Genomic DNA, 16727 nt, shown 5'->3' with positions numbered 1-16727 from the left:
GAAGGCTTGTTTTACAGTATCAATTATAATTTGATATTTTTAAGGGATTTTAATTTGTCTGTATTTGACACACTATTTTTTATTTATTTATTTTGTTTTTTTTTTGTTGAATATCACGATTAAGCTTTGTCCGTTACAATTTTCCATCGTTTAGACAAATTTGAATGATCGTATTATCTATGAAATGTGCAAGTTCGAAGCGGAGAATAATAAATATGTTTGAAGATTTTTGTATTGTGTCTGTAGAATGACCCAAAAACTATGAGACCTGATTAGAAGGAGTTTAGAAGTCGAGGATGTACTCTGTTTATACTCAAAATTTGCAAAAAAGTAAGTGAGATTTTACATTTTAATTGATATCCGGCAACGTTCAAATACTCCATAGCAGAACTACTTGTAATTCATAACGCATTTGTTCAACACATCACAAACCTGTTTCATTTGCTCGCGCAGCCTATTCGCTTTGCTGCTCGCTGCGCCCTCTAGTGCCCTCTAGTGCGAGAACAATTTTGATTTTCTTTCTCTCAAAACTAGAATATACAAATTTTCTTTTCAAATCATGAGATTATTTTTTCTTTAATTCCTGACAAATATCGTAACTTTTATGTTGACCATATTTAACAAACATCAAAATCAAATCACCTCTAATAGTAACAACTACCTGGTAACTTATTCGGGATGAAATGTGTTAATGAAATCGGTGCTATATTCAAAATACTAAATTTCCCTGCCCAGTTGAAGCATGAAGCACATAAATCTAGAATGAATTAAAACCTCACCCTAACGGATTACTGCACATCAACATCATCAACGAGAAAATCCTTCACTCAGTGGCCTACCTCAAAAACCTGACGTGGACCAGAAAAGGGGAAAATTTCATCTCATGGAAATAGCATCGTTCTACATGCTACACGAAATCATTGTGATGTCAGGTTATATTTTATTTTGAAAAAGACCATAAAATGTGCAAACGATGAACCATTCGTAGGCAGAAACCAATATTGTGCGGGATGCGTCTCTGTGTCAGTTTTGGAAAGAGTAATGGATTTAACATGGTGGAACACACGATGGGTATACAAATGTTCAGTGAATTTTAAAAATTTATTGTAATTGTTATAAATAACGGAGATTAAATTAACACCCTCTACTAGTCACTAAACTGGGTGAGTTCCTGTTGGCGATTTTAGTATCCCTACAGTAATTGTTATGGCTAAAGATTTTTAAAGATCCTCTAGGATGAAACAATTGTTATAAAAGGCTTTAACAATTGCGTTTGGATCGAAATGAAGCAACAACAAAATTGCACTTGCTGCCTCTACGTCCTTCGGGCTATAATCTGTCTTACTGTTGTTTGAAATTTGTTGTACTTTGATCTATCCAGTGATCCTAAAAGATTATTTTCCTGTTTTTTGATGTTCATTTATCTACGAATCGTACGCTTAGCTTGCAAACCTAAGGAAATATGGTGTTACGGATAAGAAAAAAAAATTCAAACGAATACCATGCAATGAACGACAAGGCGTCTCCATTGCGCAAAGAGTATCATTTGAGTTCGTTGATGTTATGAAAGTTATGGAAGATTAATTTATTGTACTATCAAAATTGTCATCATCAAAATCAATACGGCTGAATAAAAAAATAAATTGTCATCAATATGAAAGTAAAGAATGGTGAAAGATAAATGCTTGTTTTCTATTCGTTTTTAATTTAATCACAACATTTTTCGTACCGGTACAAGTAAAGCGGGATATTTTTGAACCGTGAAACATGTATGAGGGATGAGCTTAGTGTATCCTTTACATCAACAAACGAATATACATTTATTTACAACAATTTGGGTGCGTACATCCACAAAAGCCATTAACTTTCGATGAATGGTTTTGATTACTTTCTTTCTTTTCCATCGGTCGTCAGGTAATTTTGCAAAGTATTGTGTACGCTTTATTAATTTTACAATTGACACTATGCAGCATTATGTACAGTCGTCTCGCGTAATGCCGAAGAACGTTAAAGCACTTAAATACATATAAACAAAGATACATCTCATGGCATACAGAATCTGTTGATCATCTGTTTAACCGATAAAAATGAAGATACTACATTACATGCCTATCTATACGTACATTTCCGTGGGTTTGATGCAGTTACTTCTGTTTCATAGTTCGGAGGGATAATATTGCTTTGCTTGCCTATGTACAATCGTTTTAGCCTAGGTGCATTTGCATGGAAAGGTAACGATGCGTTTTGTAAAGATGAAAGTAATGCAACAGCAAGATTGTTTAAGGGTTATTAGGAGAAATGTACCAAAATGGTCTTGCTGCATTTTTCAAGCAGTCTTGTGTAGCATAGATTTAGTTTTTGTTAATTTTCACTTACATCATTCAATTATGTTTTTTATGATGTGTGCCAAAAGAAAAAGTTTTTGGTTTCCTAGTACAGTGTTTGTTGTCTTACGTTTACCAAAGAAAGAAAACAGCACTGTAACTAATAACTGTATTTTGTGATATGCATGTTTGATTTCCGCATACAAGCACCTAAAGCAATCTCATTTATGCGCTTCGTGCCGAAACTTGATGCCATTGTGAAAAGAAAAATAAACAACTATTAAAGATAGATGAGAAGGAAACAATATGGTAATTTGTGTTTAAAATTATAATAATACAAACACAACACCGCTGCTAAATTTGGAGACAAACGTTCCATTTGATTCTGTGTTAAAACGAATCTTTTTCCCTACATAGCTCACATCGTTGATCTATCGAAGCCATACAGGTTCAACCTACCGGAACACGTATCGTTGCGGTTGGATGAATTTTAATTGGTGGTCACTGTCTAATTTATTTACATCGAGTTTCATTGGAAGTACTGGTAGGTGTATGAAGGTATGAAAGGGTTTCTGATTCCCGATGAACGCCCCCACTTTGTTCGCTTACTCCTTGTCCATCAGTTCCCACGTTCCCACATGTTGGAAGCTTATGGATCAGTCTTGCTCGTACATTGTTTTGGTTTAGTTTTTTACTTTGTTACGGTATGAATCCGCCATCTGACACAATGCGAAACATTGTCGAAGTCAAACACAAGCGTTTGGCCGGTGCTTATCTTCTGATTCGTTTATCCTACGCTAATAGGTACAACAATGAATCTTCTTACATACTAGGAACTAGGAACGACGCTCGCCCTCAGTACGGTCCGGTACGTAATGAGATGATGGCACTGAGATTACGTTTCACCGTCAGTCAGCTTTCTTCTCCAGGTCATGCAGATAATTGCAGTTTAGAATAAATTATTATAAATATTCACTTCTCCACCAGCTTCACACATCGTCTCCCATGTCTGAAGCGGCACGATAGCTAATGACGCTGCGGTTTCCGGTGGGCAGGTAGACAACCACATTGGGATCGCCACCGTGGGCACTACCGGGTGGCATCGTGGCATGAGTGTTTTGGTAAAGGTTGGACATGGCCATTGCACTAGCTGTGGAGTGGTTCCAACTGTTTGTACTGCCCGGTATGCCCGTTTCGCCTACTTTTATATAGAACTGCTGTTTCTGTCCCAAATTGTTGAGCGAGGACATTTTCTTCTGCTGCTCTTGATGGTGGGCTGGCAGATTACCATGTTCACTGGATATCGTATCGTGCTTCGACGAGGACCGCAAACTGCTTACGATCGGTGTTCGGGAGAGTTTGAAGCGAGTTTTATTGGAACCATTTCTCAGCGTCCTCGGCGTCTGCATCGAGGTAGTAGGAAGCGGCTGGGTGGAGCCACCGGATCGACCAACGATGATTCCACCGTCCGTACCGTTGCTGCTATTACTGCTGCCACTGCTAGCACTACAGGCACTGTTGGCACCGCTGCTTTGGCCGTTTGAACTTCCGTTCTGACTCGCCACTAGGTGATGATATCCACCGCTCACTGATGCATTACTAGACGCCAGCAAGGACATCGTGTGAGATGCCAGCTTGTTCTCAGTGATATTAATTTTCTCTTTCGGATTGAAATATGATTCCGAGCAAGCGTTTCGACCATAACCCGCGCTGTCATTGTCCGACGGTGCCCGTGTGATCGAACCAGCCGAATAGGCATCACCGTCGAAATACATTTTGCCGGCTGCCGTTGATGGTAACAGGTGATGCAGGTGACTATCATTACCGGTTGCACCACCCGGAGCAGTAATAAATCTCGAGTTTCCAATCAGTGTGGTCGTAGCGTAAGGTGCTGGCGATCGTGTTCCACCCGAACCATACTCGCTCGGTGCCCTGCTACTGCCTACTGGCGCCGTAAGATGGTTTGTACCTTCGTGCGGTAACGGATTGAAGGACGATACTTCTGCATAATCGCTTGGATAGTCGGTGTACTCAACATAGCTGCGTGTAGAAGAAGTGAAATTTCGAAATGAACATTTTAAACAATGCTTTCAAATCATGCTGGTGCACTCGATTTTGGAGGGTGTGTGTGATACATGTGTTATTTTTCTCACTCAGCCACCAACGAAAACTTACCGATTGCGATTATCATGCAGCATCGTTTGTTGATGTTGTTGTTCTAACGGCAGTGTGGAAGTCGCACCTACTGGAGCATAATCCTGTATATGGTCTTTGCTTCTTCCTGCTGACTGATAGCCCCACATCATGCCGGATGGATTCATCCAAAGGCTATCGTTGCGTGGAATCTTAACGACACCTCCTGCAGGGTGAGCTGTAATAATTTATCGTCAAATGGTATTTGTAATTCTGTTTGCAGGTTTTAACGTTCTTATTTCATGGATTGACTATTGAACGATTAAACGAAACTAAAATCTATTAGCAATCATTTTCACACCTCTGTTCTTTGAGTAACACACTGTTAAGCTATGGTTGAAACTTACCACGCAAAGCTGTAAGCGCTGACTGTTTCATCATCATGTGCTTACGTTTCACGAACACCATCGCACCGAACGACAGCATCATGAGCACTAATATGCAGCCCAGTATCGCGATAAACCAGGGCTGTGTCAGAATGTCATCCATATTATTGTGATTGATCGGATATCGATGAGATGTTTGATCCAGCTGTTTGGTAATGGGATCGAGCCGCAATGTGGCAGGATTGCTGAAAGGTCCCATACCGGCGGAAGTAGCAGCGGCTATGCTCACCGTATACGTCACACCTTCGGTTAGGTTAGCAAGCAACAGTGTCGATGAGGTAGCCTCAATCGTCACATTGCTTAGCACTTTCGAGTAGTTCGTTCGTAAATCAACTCCACGCACAATTATGTTGTAAGTGCGAAGAATGCCTGAGGAAGATGTACAATCATTGTTCAGCAGCTGAATAAAGGTAGAAATGCAAATAAAATGTTACCATTTTGTGACATTGCAACCGGTGCTTTCCACTTTAGGTACACTGCAGATGAATTCAGAAGCAGAGCTTCCATACCGTGAGGTGGATCCGAGGGAACTGATAACGGTTTAAGAAAATGAGCAACAATTAAAATATTTTCGATCGATAAATACGATCATAACTAGTTGGCGTCAATTCTTACCATCCTCCAGAGTTCTTGCTAGTCGGTAGTTCGATGGTTTCCCTTCAACTGATTTGTAAAATGGTACTATAAAGAACTCGTACTCTGTATACTTCTCAAGTCCCGTCACCGAACAAGACGAAGCACCAGCATTCAAAACGGTCATCATTTTGTACGACTGTCCGTTGATTGAACGATCGGTGTTTATTTTTCGTGAATAAATGTAAAAACCTTCCACATACTTCCCATTGATAATCTAGAGCGGCGAGTGGGAAATTGACATTAGTTTGTACACGAGTTGATCCAAAATCGAAAATCAAAACTATTCTACTAACCTCCCAAACAAGTTTCATTGAGGTAGAATCAATTGCGGTAGCATTAACGAGCTCAACCACATCTCCTGACAACAAACTGGCCCTGGCCTCACTCATGTCGATTCCGGTACCGAAACTGTCACTCTGAAATTTTCGATCAAGGTAAGACATGGAAAAAAAGATTTATGAATCACAAAGGACTTACCATTCCTAGCAGAATTGGTTCTGAAAATGGACTCGGTAGCGAAAGGCCGTGGGAATTTTCGGCACGCACTACAAAATAATACGTCACACCAGCGCTTAGTCCAGTTTGGGTGTAGGTACTGTCTTGAAGACGATTTGCAACCTGAAACCAGCCTTCGGTTTGGTTACGGCCAAACAACTCCACCGTATATCCGAGCAGACTTGATGCACCGACTTTGCTACTTCTCGACCAAGAGATCGTGACGGAACTCTCGTTTATGTTCGTTACCTGCGGCTTACCAGGTGGACCAGGGAAAGTCGACGCTTCTGGTGCACGGTAGAATTTGATGTTGGGATTGGTTGGTACGTCAATCCGCAGCAGTGCACTCCAGGTAGTTTTACCCGATTTGCTGCTAGCGACACAGGTATACAGTCCACTGTCATCGATTTTACTTAACTCTGCAATAGACAGCGTGCCAGATTCGGTGATGTTTATCTTTTCCGAGGCTAATACCGGTATCCCATCCTTGTACCACGATATCACCGGCGAAGGAACTCCACTCGCCCTGCATGGTAGAATTGCTACGGATTTGATGGGTAACGTTTGATTGCATGGACCCTGCAGAATCAGTGGCGGTGGCCGATCATCTTGAAGATTTACGCTTAACACAACACGCGTGCTAACGCTACCGACACTGTTGACGGCACTGCACACGATCACTTTGCCATTGTCCATGCGACCGATTTTCGTAATGGAAAGCACACTGGTACCGTCCGCATTCTGTGTAACCTCTAAATTATCCATCCGGCTGCCCGGTAGCAGCAGTGTACGGTTGCCTTCCACGGACCAGAAGAGCGTTGGATGTGGGTGTCCGGTTGCCTGACATTCGAACAATGCTTCCGATCCTGGTTCGATGAGCAGATGTTTGGGTCGCAGCAGAAAGCTAGGTGAGGCTGGGCGAAAGAAGCAGACAGGACAAAGGTCGGGGTCAGCAGAAAGTGCTTCGATTGTGGTCAAACGAATTAACGATGCAACTGAACATGTCTTGACTTACAATGCACCACCAATGTACCGGATGCGGTGATAGATCCGACAGCATTGTCCGCCTCGCAGCTATATTCGCCCATATCTTCGATTGTGATGTCGTCTATCCGTAAACTTCTGTCCTCGAGCACACGGACTCGTTCTGTATTGGAAAGAGTGGAAAGTGTGGGATAGGATGCGTGCATACGTTAGAACGAGCAGTCTATCTTCGGAACCAACGAGTTTCCTATTTCTTGTTTTCAAGTACAACATATTCGGAAGCGAACAAGGGGTTCAAATTAATAGAAATTACTACCGTGATTTATACTACAATCGATAGCTCAAACGATGTGCGTATGTTCGCCGACAATCGTAGGAGAATATGTACGACTTTTCCTTATGCCTGTTGGGCTCATTTGTTGTCAATTTCTGTAAGCAGCAATATCTATCTTCGTGTTTTCGACAGCATATGAACGTTGAGTCTAGTTGGTACGGAACATATCAGATTTAACATATTTTTAAGCTTTTCTATCTAAAGCAGCTTGATTGTTTTATGGGCTTATCTATAAGCATGGTTATACTTTCGTTTGCAATTTTGTCCGAAAATCCGTTGCTCGTCTAGCAATACGCTTAGCACATGTCAAAAGATAACGCACCGAGGGCTACGGGTACGTAGTATCGGTAATTAATTTATTTGCAACCGGCTCGATTTCAACTACCTCCGAGATAGAGCGAAGTACAACCTGGTAAAGTGGCGTCTAGTATCCCGTTTCGCAATTGCTTACAGCAGAACAAACGTGACAACTTTATCCTGCTATACGAATTTATGGGCAGCTAACCGCACAACCCTTTTAGGGGATCAAAGTTGTACTCACGTAGCCATCTCCGTGTCCCTCTGCTGCTGACCAAACCGTAGTTTGTTTCATGATAAACAAGCTAATAATAATACGACTAATGACAACACATAAAACACTATCCTATCCTATTATTGGTCCATTCGCAGTTTCGCACGTTCGATTTCCCGCTTCCATTCGGTGCGGGTTTCCGTTTTACGTTTCCGATTATCATGCAATGTGCCTCAATACGTACCGAGCGGCATGTTGCCTCCGGAAGCGGATCGCCTCCACAGCACATCTGGCAATGGTTCGCCTCCTACCCGACACTGAAACACTACCGACCTGCCGGCCACAACGGTCTGATCCTGGGGCCCACGTATTAGAAATGGTTTTACTGTAAAAATAGTAAGCACTATGAAAAAGGGCAAACTCCGAGATTAACGTGCCACACTTACCGTGTACTCGCAGAAAGGCAACGGTGGATTCGCGCACACCTATAATATTCTTCGCCACACACTGATACCGACCGTCGTCTGATTGGCGAGCATCTTGTATCGCCAGATTGCCACCATCCACGATACGGATGCTGAAAGTAGTAATTTATTCGACCGGTTACAATGCATTGGTTAGTTTAATTGATGAAAAACGAGATGTCGGAATGCGAAAGATTAACTTTTACTAACGAGAGCTCCTAAAAGTTCACTGACCCTTCGGGCACGGCCGGAAGTGTTGATAAGTATCATTATACCTCCATTATTCATGCAAAAAACGATCGCTCGCTCGCTAGAAGTTTACTCGTAGCGCAAATAAAATGACCAAGCTTGCAAATGTTGTTATTCATGCCAAAGTTAATAAATAATGTGTAATGTGGTTGTTGCAGGGAAACACAAGCACCACCGCTATACGTGTGACTTACCGTTTGGAGTTGGAGAGATCTAAAGTTTGTCCGTTTTTGCGCCAGAAAACTGTTGGTTCCGGTGAACCCCTCGGTGGTCCACATTCTAGTAGTACTGTTTCACCCTGCGCTACCCGCGTATTTTGTGGTTCCAGACGAAACTCTTCCCGGAGCACTGAAATCAAACATTGCATGATAGAGCATATGTGATCATTTCCTATCTAAACAAAACAGCAAATGTGCAACTTAATATTTAGCCCACTGAAAGTAGTTAAAAGTTATTTTGCGATTCTTTACTTCAAACGTTTGCTCGATATAAAATATCTTGAAATGTGCATTAGTTTTTCACTCCGATACACACACACACACCATTTCTTGTTGACCGATCAAGACAGACCAAAAAACAGTTCAGAATCTTCCTTTGGGCTGATGGATTACTTCTACGAGCGATTGTAAGTCCTTGGTATTAAGCAGGAGAGGAAAAACAAAAGTTATAATCCACAACACAACAACCGAAAAAACCCCGCACGAAATAATCTTACTCGGTGATAAAGACCAGGTATTAAAAACAACTTTTCAAACCCACGAACCCACGCCAAAGGATATTCGAGTTTTCCGTGAGTTCATACGTGAAACGGCAACGAATGCGATCGAACTTTTTGGCCGAGGCGGGATAAAATGCCACACCATGAGACGGTTATTGGCGAGCTGCGTTTCGAGTAAATAATGTCACAAGCTACGTTAGCAATACCAAACCTTCCTAATGTATCTTCTTCGATTTGCGCACCGAATTGCTACGACTAAACTCCAACTAATGCCCGGCTGCTGCATATCGTCTTGTACGCCGTACACGAAAAATGCTCCGGTAGCTACACTAGAACGAATGTCACGAAAATACGAACGCACGTTACGGGGTGTCGATTACATTCCACGGAACGTGACTTGCAAAACTTTACGCTAACCAATCTTGTGTTCGCTGTAATCCTATCGCAAAAAGTTAATGCAGAAGGACAACGACTATGTCCATGCGGCTGCGGACACGGTAATGGCAAAGGTTTTGCTAGCAAAACGGCGCGTGATGCTGTTTCGGCTGGTTTCTCCCCTTTAAAAATCCGAACACAAGATTAATACGTGGTGAATTAGCCACGTTTTTGTGGGGCCAAACCGGGGCAATGTGGAATAAAATATGAAACCATAGATCCGGCTCGAGATCATCGCGAACTGAGGTATATACATTGGAGAGTGTGTGCAATCCACCATCCCATTACCGGCTTCTGGTATATTCCGTACAAGGGTCTGTTCAAGTTGTACTTTCCAGGACGAGAAATACAGAGGGACGAATGGATCAACGAAATCATTTGTCAAATATCGTAATCCTCCCGATGCAGTGAGAATGGATTGTACAAATTGGATTAACTGTCGCTGAGATATATCCATACTGCAGTAAACGCTATTAAGTTAATAGACAGCTTAGACGCGAACGGTAAGTAAAGAAGTCGCTATACTAGGGGAAAGTTGAAAGGAAAATCAATATGCCAAAAAGCAACAAAAAAAACAGCATCTAAAGTTGCTTCCTATCCTGGAAATTAAAAGTTTACATTTCAATGCACGACTTAAATGAAGATATCAATCAGTTGACCGTTCCGTAATGAAAGAGATTAGTTTACGCAAACATGCTGATCTTTGTTTCGTGTTAAAAATAGTCAATTTTTCAAACCCATTATCCGTCCTTTATCCAACCCAATTCGTTCAAACGATGTTAACCATCTCGAAGCAGCACACAAAACTCGATAGCACTGTCCAGCGAACCAAAAACCGCTGCTATAGTAGTATCGTGACGCTAAAAACACATGCAAGATTGCATTCTTATGCTGGCTGGCCATCCCCTTGAAGGCGATCTCTAGCACCTTTTATTTATGACATGGACTCGAATAAATATTCTTGCACATTTTTATCCGTTGAAATCTCCCCTTGGCCATTATTTTTCACACACTTGAACGCTTTTCCCTTTTCCACATTCTATCAAAGTACACAGGAGATTGCCTTTCCAGGACGAGACGGGCGCATTTGCACTTGTACCGTATCATATGAAAAAGTATATAGTTATTTTAGCCTCTTTTTTGTTTCGTTTCAACATTCCTTCTCTTCTAGTGTATTTTAGTTTGTGGCAGCTTTGTACTGTTTTTGTGCAAACTCACCGAGTGTAGGAAAGATATGGCTGCATAATAAAAGATTCATAACGGAACATTAATATGCATGCGGCGAAATTTGTTTCCCAGCGATGGTGCAAAAGTGACAAAATCTTCCGAAAAGTAGTTTCATGTAATACTACCAAAACAACAGTAGACATTTCACAAACACTTTATGTCATCTGCATTCTTTTATTGATTGTAAAGTTGTTTAGTTTTTTAGGAGCCTTTGTTTTGATACTTTATGCCGTTGTAGTTAGTCGCGAGGTAATAATTACACTTTTTGCTGCTGATGGTCAACTTTGCACAATTGATTGTAATTTAATAATTTGATAATAATTTAAAATCTTATATGTACATAACATATTCAATAATTTCTAAAGACTCTCACTCTCATAAAGTGTACTAGTCATTGCAAATCAGAAGTACAAATGTACGTCAAATTGTAAGTGTGCTGTCAATCACACTCACAAATGATCCATTCGCAGTTGAGCTCTAAATATGTCTTGCAAATATTCGTCCCGCAGCAAGGCAATATGGCAAATGTTTATTGTTGCACTGAGTATTTGAAAGACCAAGATGGAAACACAGCACGAAAAGGGGTTGTGTTTGGTTTTAGTGCTGTCAAACTGTTTCTCGCGTCTGTCTCAACGAAGTGCAACACACAGGAAGGTAGTGTAAATGGTGTTCGAAGTCTTCAGCGTGCATAGGTATTTTAAAGGTGATTCTCATGAAGCAACAGTAAATAAAATCGGCAATGAAAAATAATAAATGTTAGCATGAGAGCCGTTTGTTGTAAAATAAATAAAAAAAATGATACAATTTTGATAAAAATCAATCGAAACTCATAACTATGTAGTAAACCTTCAAACTTTCAACTTCAAAGGTTGTAATTGTATTATATTGTATCATTATCAAGTATAGATGACTAATGAATGTATCAAAAATAAATTTAAAATTATTCAAATGTTTCACTTCGCTAAACACTTTTTTACGCACCACATTCATTGAAACATACAGCTAGTTAGCTAAAAGTGGCTGGTAAGTCGTACCTTGTCTACGATTGACCGTATGGGCCATGCGTTAAACATTTGTTAATCAATTTTTTATGCTCATAAAAGGGATTAGGAAATGGTGTTTGCGATAGGAGTATTAAAGTCTATTATTTCTAGCTGGGAATTGAATCCTCTGGAAATAACTTTTACTTTTACCCACGAGCGCAACCTTACTGGTCTGACGCAGTGGGTAAAGCAGTAAATTTTAAACTTTCCAATTCCTACCTGATACTTGAAGCGTTGCATTGTGACTTCTGGCAACACCAAGTTCGTTCGTCGCTTCGCACCAATAAACCCCCGCATCAGTCTCACGACGTGAGTGCACGACCTGGAAAATTAAAGAAAAAAATTATACCGTTATCAAACTCCCGCTTCTCAACACATAATTTGCAATCTTCAAGTAAACGAAGTCAAACGACATTTTTGTTCCTTTTTTATTGTTACGGAAGTTTCATCGTCGAAAAGAATAACTACCCTGATTCTACCTGGTTTCCTTTATCACTATTTTTTTTTGGATACTACCAAAGGGAAAAGATTCAGTCACCCTCGCTTGCACAATAGTACGCGAGTGGATGGTGGATTTGAAATTTAAAAAATATAATTGCTTATGCTTTCATAAAACCATAAAAGGAACAGCATTTGACTGGCTGGCCCCAAAAGGAGTCGACGGTATGTACACTAAGGCTTTGCAAAATGCTGTTGTCTGATAGAACTAGTCTTCGGTATATTGCATACGTTGCACTTGGTCGCAAAATGATTTTATTACTCCGGGCGAAGGCCGCACCGAGGAAAGAAACGATTATTACTTGTGCCTGCATCCCGTGAAGTTATATCATCGTAGTGATGATCGTCGTCGTTATCCACATCATTGTTCCTTCAAATGCTTTTTATGAAATCTTTCCACTGAACAAGGCTCCAGCTTGCTAGTTTGATGTCTGTATTGGGTGAAAAAAAGGATACCAGACCTGACGATAGCTCAATGTGTGCATTTAGTAGATGCACGATGGGAAGTGGACCTTTTTTTACCACCGAACCATATCATCATCATGCTCGTTTTACATCGACACCATTCGGTTCACCCGTACCGGAAGGAAGACAGAAAATGAACCGATGGAAAAGTGGTACGTCGATGAACTGTGCATGGAAAATGTGCAACGTCCAATGTCACGTACCTTTCCCATTCTTCTAATGTGCCGATCGGAGCCCAGTAAATCGTTCCGAGAGTTGAGAAATTAAAAATTCAAATCGACAGCATCTAGACGCAGCAATGACACGGTCGACGGAAATAGGACACGGATGGTGGCTACTATCATGCATTACCTTCAGAAAAAATAAACCCCCTGCGGGCAAGAGAATTTTATGGGATCCTGGTTCGGCTTTAATCGGTTCACCATCTTTAAACCATGTGATTGTGGGTGGCGGGATGCCTTCCGCTTTGCAGTTGAGTGTTACTGGCACGTTACGAGGCACAGTGGCGTCAAGCGGATGTTCCGTAATTTTTGGATGCTCCAAAGCTGAAATGAGAAAGTATGCAACGGTTAATAAATTTGTGGAAGTTCTAGCGTTTAATGAAGATATATCGTGTTTCGCTGTACAAAATGTACCAAAGTTTAAAAGGAAAATTTTGTTAATGATTTACATATTCCATAAATTCCATAAAAAATTATTATTGTTTTAGTAATAAAGTATTGTATAGTATTGTATTAAAGTGTAGTATTGTAAAGTATAATCTACTTCGACATATGCTGAAAATCTTTTCAAATATATTTTAGATTAAAAACAAACCTTACAAAAATATCGAATCTTTAAACATTTTTCATTGGTGAATAGCATGAGGACATTAATTAAAATTTCATATGAAATACTATCTCACTGCAGATACCACAAAACTTTAGCAACGACTATTTAGAAATAGTGGGTGAATGAAATTGTGAAATGAAACAACAACATTTATGTATGCATAATTGAAATCGCACTCGTCGTAGTTTAAGCCGTTATAATTTAAACAACAACAACAAAACTGGCACAAGGCACGTGTGCTATTTCCACGCAAAACTGTCGCTGTGCTTTCCTTCGAGCGATGCCGAAACAAATATTTTCCACACTCGCATACGAGCCACAGACGCAGCAACGGCAAGGCATCCTATTGAGTGGCCTGTGATAACAGAGCCCCAAACTCACTAGTTCACAGGAAACATTCTCACTAAACCATAATTCCATTTGCAATCCTGGTGGGGTAGCGATTAACTAGGAATGTCACAGGCCATTGGAATAAGTTTATCGTCAGAGGCAGCTGACGTTGCAGTGCACCCAAAAAGCGGACTCGTTCCATTCTTCGCATGGATGTGAAAGTTTAAATAAGTTATCACAAGTATGCGATCGCTGTAAAAGTTGGCATGGTTCGCGTTCGCACAACACAACAAACGTTGCACGTACGCAAATGTATTACATAGGAACTTCAGCAGGAGGTTTGTCGCAAGCCAGAACATCAAAACTTTTGCGCGAAGGCTCCATTCGCACATGCTCCAAACATATTCCGAAGAAGTGAATTTACCACAATAGGATCTAATGCATACGGTACGTCTTTTCATTCGACACAAAAAAAACAGCATTGGAAGCTTGGAAACCACGAAGACATTGCAGAAATTCTTGCGCATCGGAGTCGTCATGCCACTGGCAGCAAGCGTTCCTACGCGAAGCTGCATTGTAATTAACAATAATAATAATCTAAACTTTTGCCATATTTAATCCGCGTGTTGTGTAAATCACAACCACTCATTCCTTCAGATGGATGTCTTTAACAGCCCAGAAGGCATGCGGCGAGATGAAGTGAATGTATGAGTAGTGACGATGCTTTCAACGTCTTTCAACAAAAAGATTTATCACGGAATAGAGTAGACAACACAATAGAAGAGAGGTGTGCTCTCAAGTGCTATGATGCATGGATTTCAGATCTTATCGTATGGTGCGGTTTGGAAAATGTTTTTTTAGTTCGCAAGACAACTGCAGTCATTTATGGTATAAATATAATATGTTTTGATTTTTTACTTTTCATCTAAAATCTGTTGCTAGTGCGTAAGTTTTTGTTTCGAAATATACATTCTTAGTTTTATATTTCGTTGTGTCAAAAAGAGCACAACAAACGACAAATATTTCGACATCGCCATGGGTAACAAAAACGAAATCCTCAATTCAACAGCTTAACCTATGCTCGAGAGGTTGAACCTTTTTCCAGCACCAAAATCCAACCGAAAAGAAAGTATTGAAAAAGAAAATAGTAATGATGTACTGTAGTGTCACTGTGCTAAGTTATGACTTTTACGAGTACATTTACATGCAGCGGTTGGGTGAGCTGAACGTTTCGACCGAAGTTTGCTTGGTGTAGCATATTCTAGACCAAGCAATAGATTCATCTAACGATCAAACCGGCTACCCAATAATACGTGCTAAATATTCAAATTCGATTGTTTTCGGATGCATGTTCATACCCGATTACGATGAGTCCGGAATAGAAAAACAGTTGAATGTTGAAGCTTTCCTTTGAGAGGCCTCTGTACATGTCGATAAACATGCTGTGGTGAAGACGGTTTCCCCATCTTTACTTACATCCATCTACGTGTTACATCCTGTGTGGTGTAGTGTAATGATATTGAATTGGAACAGGTTTACATAGCATATTTCTTACAAGCAAGTTTTGTTCTTATTGTCTAGCTCGTTATTGTTAAGCATTTCCACTGTGTGCTGTTCCAGAATAGCTGAATTCGTCAAACATGTTTTTGATATCAATCCTTGTAGCATGTATTAACTTTGAACAATAAAACATTTATTCGAATTCTACAATATAGCCATTGTTATAAGAAATTAAAAGATTTTTACTTTTCACTTTCGTTATTGTAAAACTGCAGCATATTTTAAACAGCCCGAAGATATCTGATGAGATTAAGAATGATAATGAATTAATTAAAAAAACGATGGACCGATACTTGTACTAGACATGTACTAGACATTGGTAAAATTTTCGTTTATTTTAACCAAATTATTATTTTTTTTTGCTGATACGGCCTGGCCGTATCAAGATTTTTAACCTAATTTAACTGGAGAACAATTTCAACATGATAAAATAGTGCTTCATGTAAAATAGGTTATGATTTCAAGACACTTTATAATTTAATTATATTGTAGAACAAACCCAGGCTTTTATTTTATTCGCGCCAGAACAATCATGCCGATTTATGTCAAGGCTCTAATGTTCAGTTTAACTTATTAATGAAATGACTTTTTCCACTATTATTATACTGTGAAATGGATTTTGTTAGAACTATTTCATATCAAATAGTAAATCCAAATCGTTTATTTCATCTAGTCACATTTATGCTAGTGTTATTGCACCATCCATCCTCCGTTAAATTTGCTGCGCTTTGAACGATCGAATGTGTTCAAGATCACACAACGAATCACACAGCGTCAAAAGTTGAGTTTCTTATGAAAACACATTGGATAAATAAACTGTCAATGTGTGGCTCTGGCATAAAATTGGTTGTACCATTTTTTCCACACTGCTACTATTATTGTTCTTACACTTTTCTTCCGTTTTGTTTTATTTTAATCCTGGCGATATGGACTTCTTGAATGCTTCTTCCCTTTCAACAAATAAACATCATATCCATCGTTTTTGTTTTCTTTGATCTTTCACTGCTTCAAGTTTCATAATGTAAGCAATCCAAATTTTATGTG

At 40.0% G+C, this 16727-nt stretch overlaps 1 protein-coding gene across 4 annotated transcripts in view; it reads right to left on the bottom strand.

Moving 5' to 3' along the window:
- Positions 1-1685: 1685 nt before the first annotated feature.
- Positions 1686-16727, bottom strand: part of LOC125764264 (roundabout homolog 1) — a 35739-nt gene continuing 20697 nt past the window's right edge. For all 4 annotated transcript variants that reach the window (XM_049428297.1, XM_049428299.1, XM_049428298.1 and 1 more), the window contains 13 exons: positions 13314-13507; positions 12219-12321; positions 8771-8924; positions 8310-8440; positions 8108-8248; positions 7050-7181; positions 6017-6948; positions 5833-5955; positions 5519-5753; positions 5338-5433; positions 4865-5272; positions 4500-4695; positions 1686-4364 (listed from right to left, as the gene is read on the bottom strand). In XM_049428297.1, the coding sequence (XP_049284254.1) occupies positions 3314-4364; positions 4500-4695; positions 4865-5272; positions 5338-5433; positions 5519-5753; positions 5833-5955; positions 6017-6948; positions 7050-7181; positions 8108-8248; positions 8310-8440; positions 8771-8924; positions 12219-12321; positions 13314-13507 (3896 nt within the window). In that variant the 3' untranslated portion in view covers positions 1686-3313. The remainder of the gene's footprint in view (positions 4365-4499; positions 4696-4864; positions 5273-5337; positions 5434-5518; positions 5754-5832; positions 5956-6016; positions 6949-7049; positions 7182-8107; positions 8249-8309; positions 8441-8770; positions 8925-12218; positions 12322-13313; positions 13508-16727) is intronic.

Source organism: Anopheles funestus, chromosome 2RL (assembly GCF_943734845.2).
Source record: "Anopheles funestus chromosome 2RL, idAnoFuneDA-416_04, whole genome shotgun sequence".
Classification (NCBI taxonomy): domain Eukaryota; kingdom Metazoa; phylum Arthropoda; class Insecta; order Diptera; family Culicidae; genus Anopheles; species Anopheles funestus.
The sequence above is the reverse complement of the archived record's forward strand: the minus strand, read 5'-3'. Positions and strand labels throughout refer to the sequence as shown.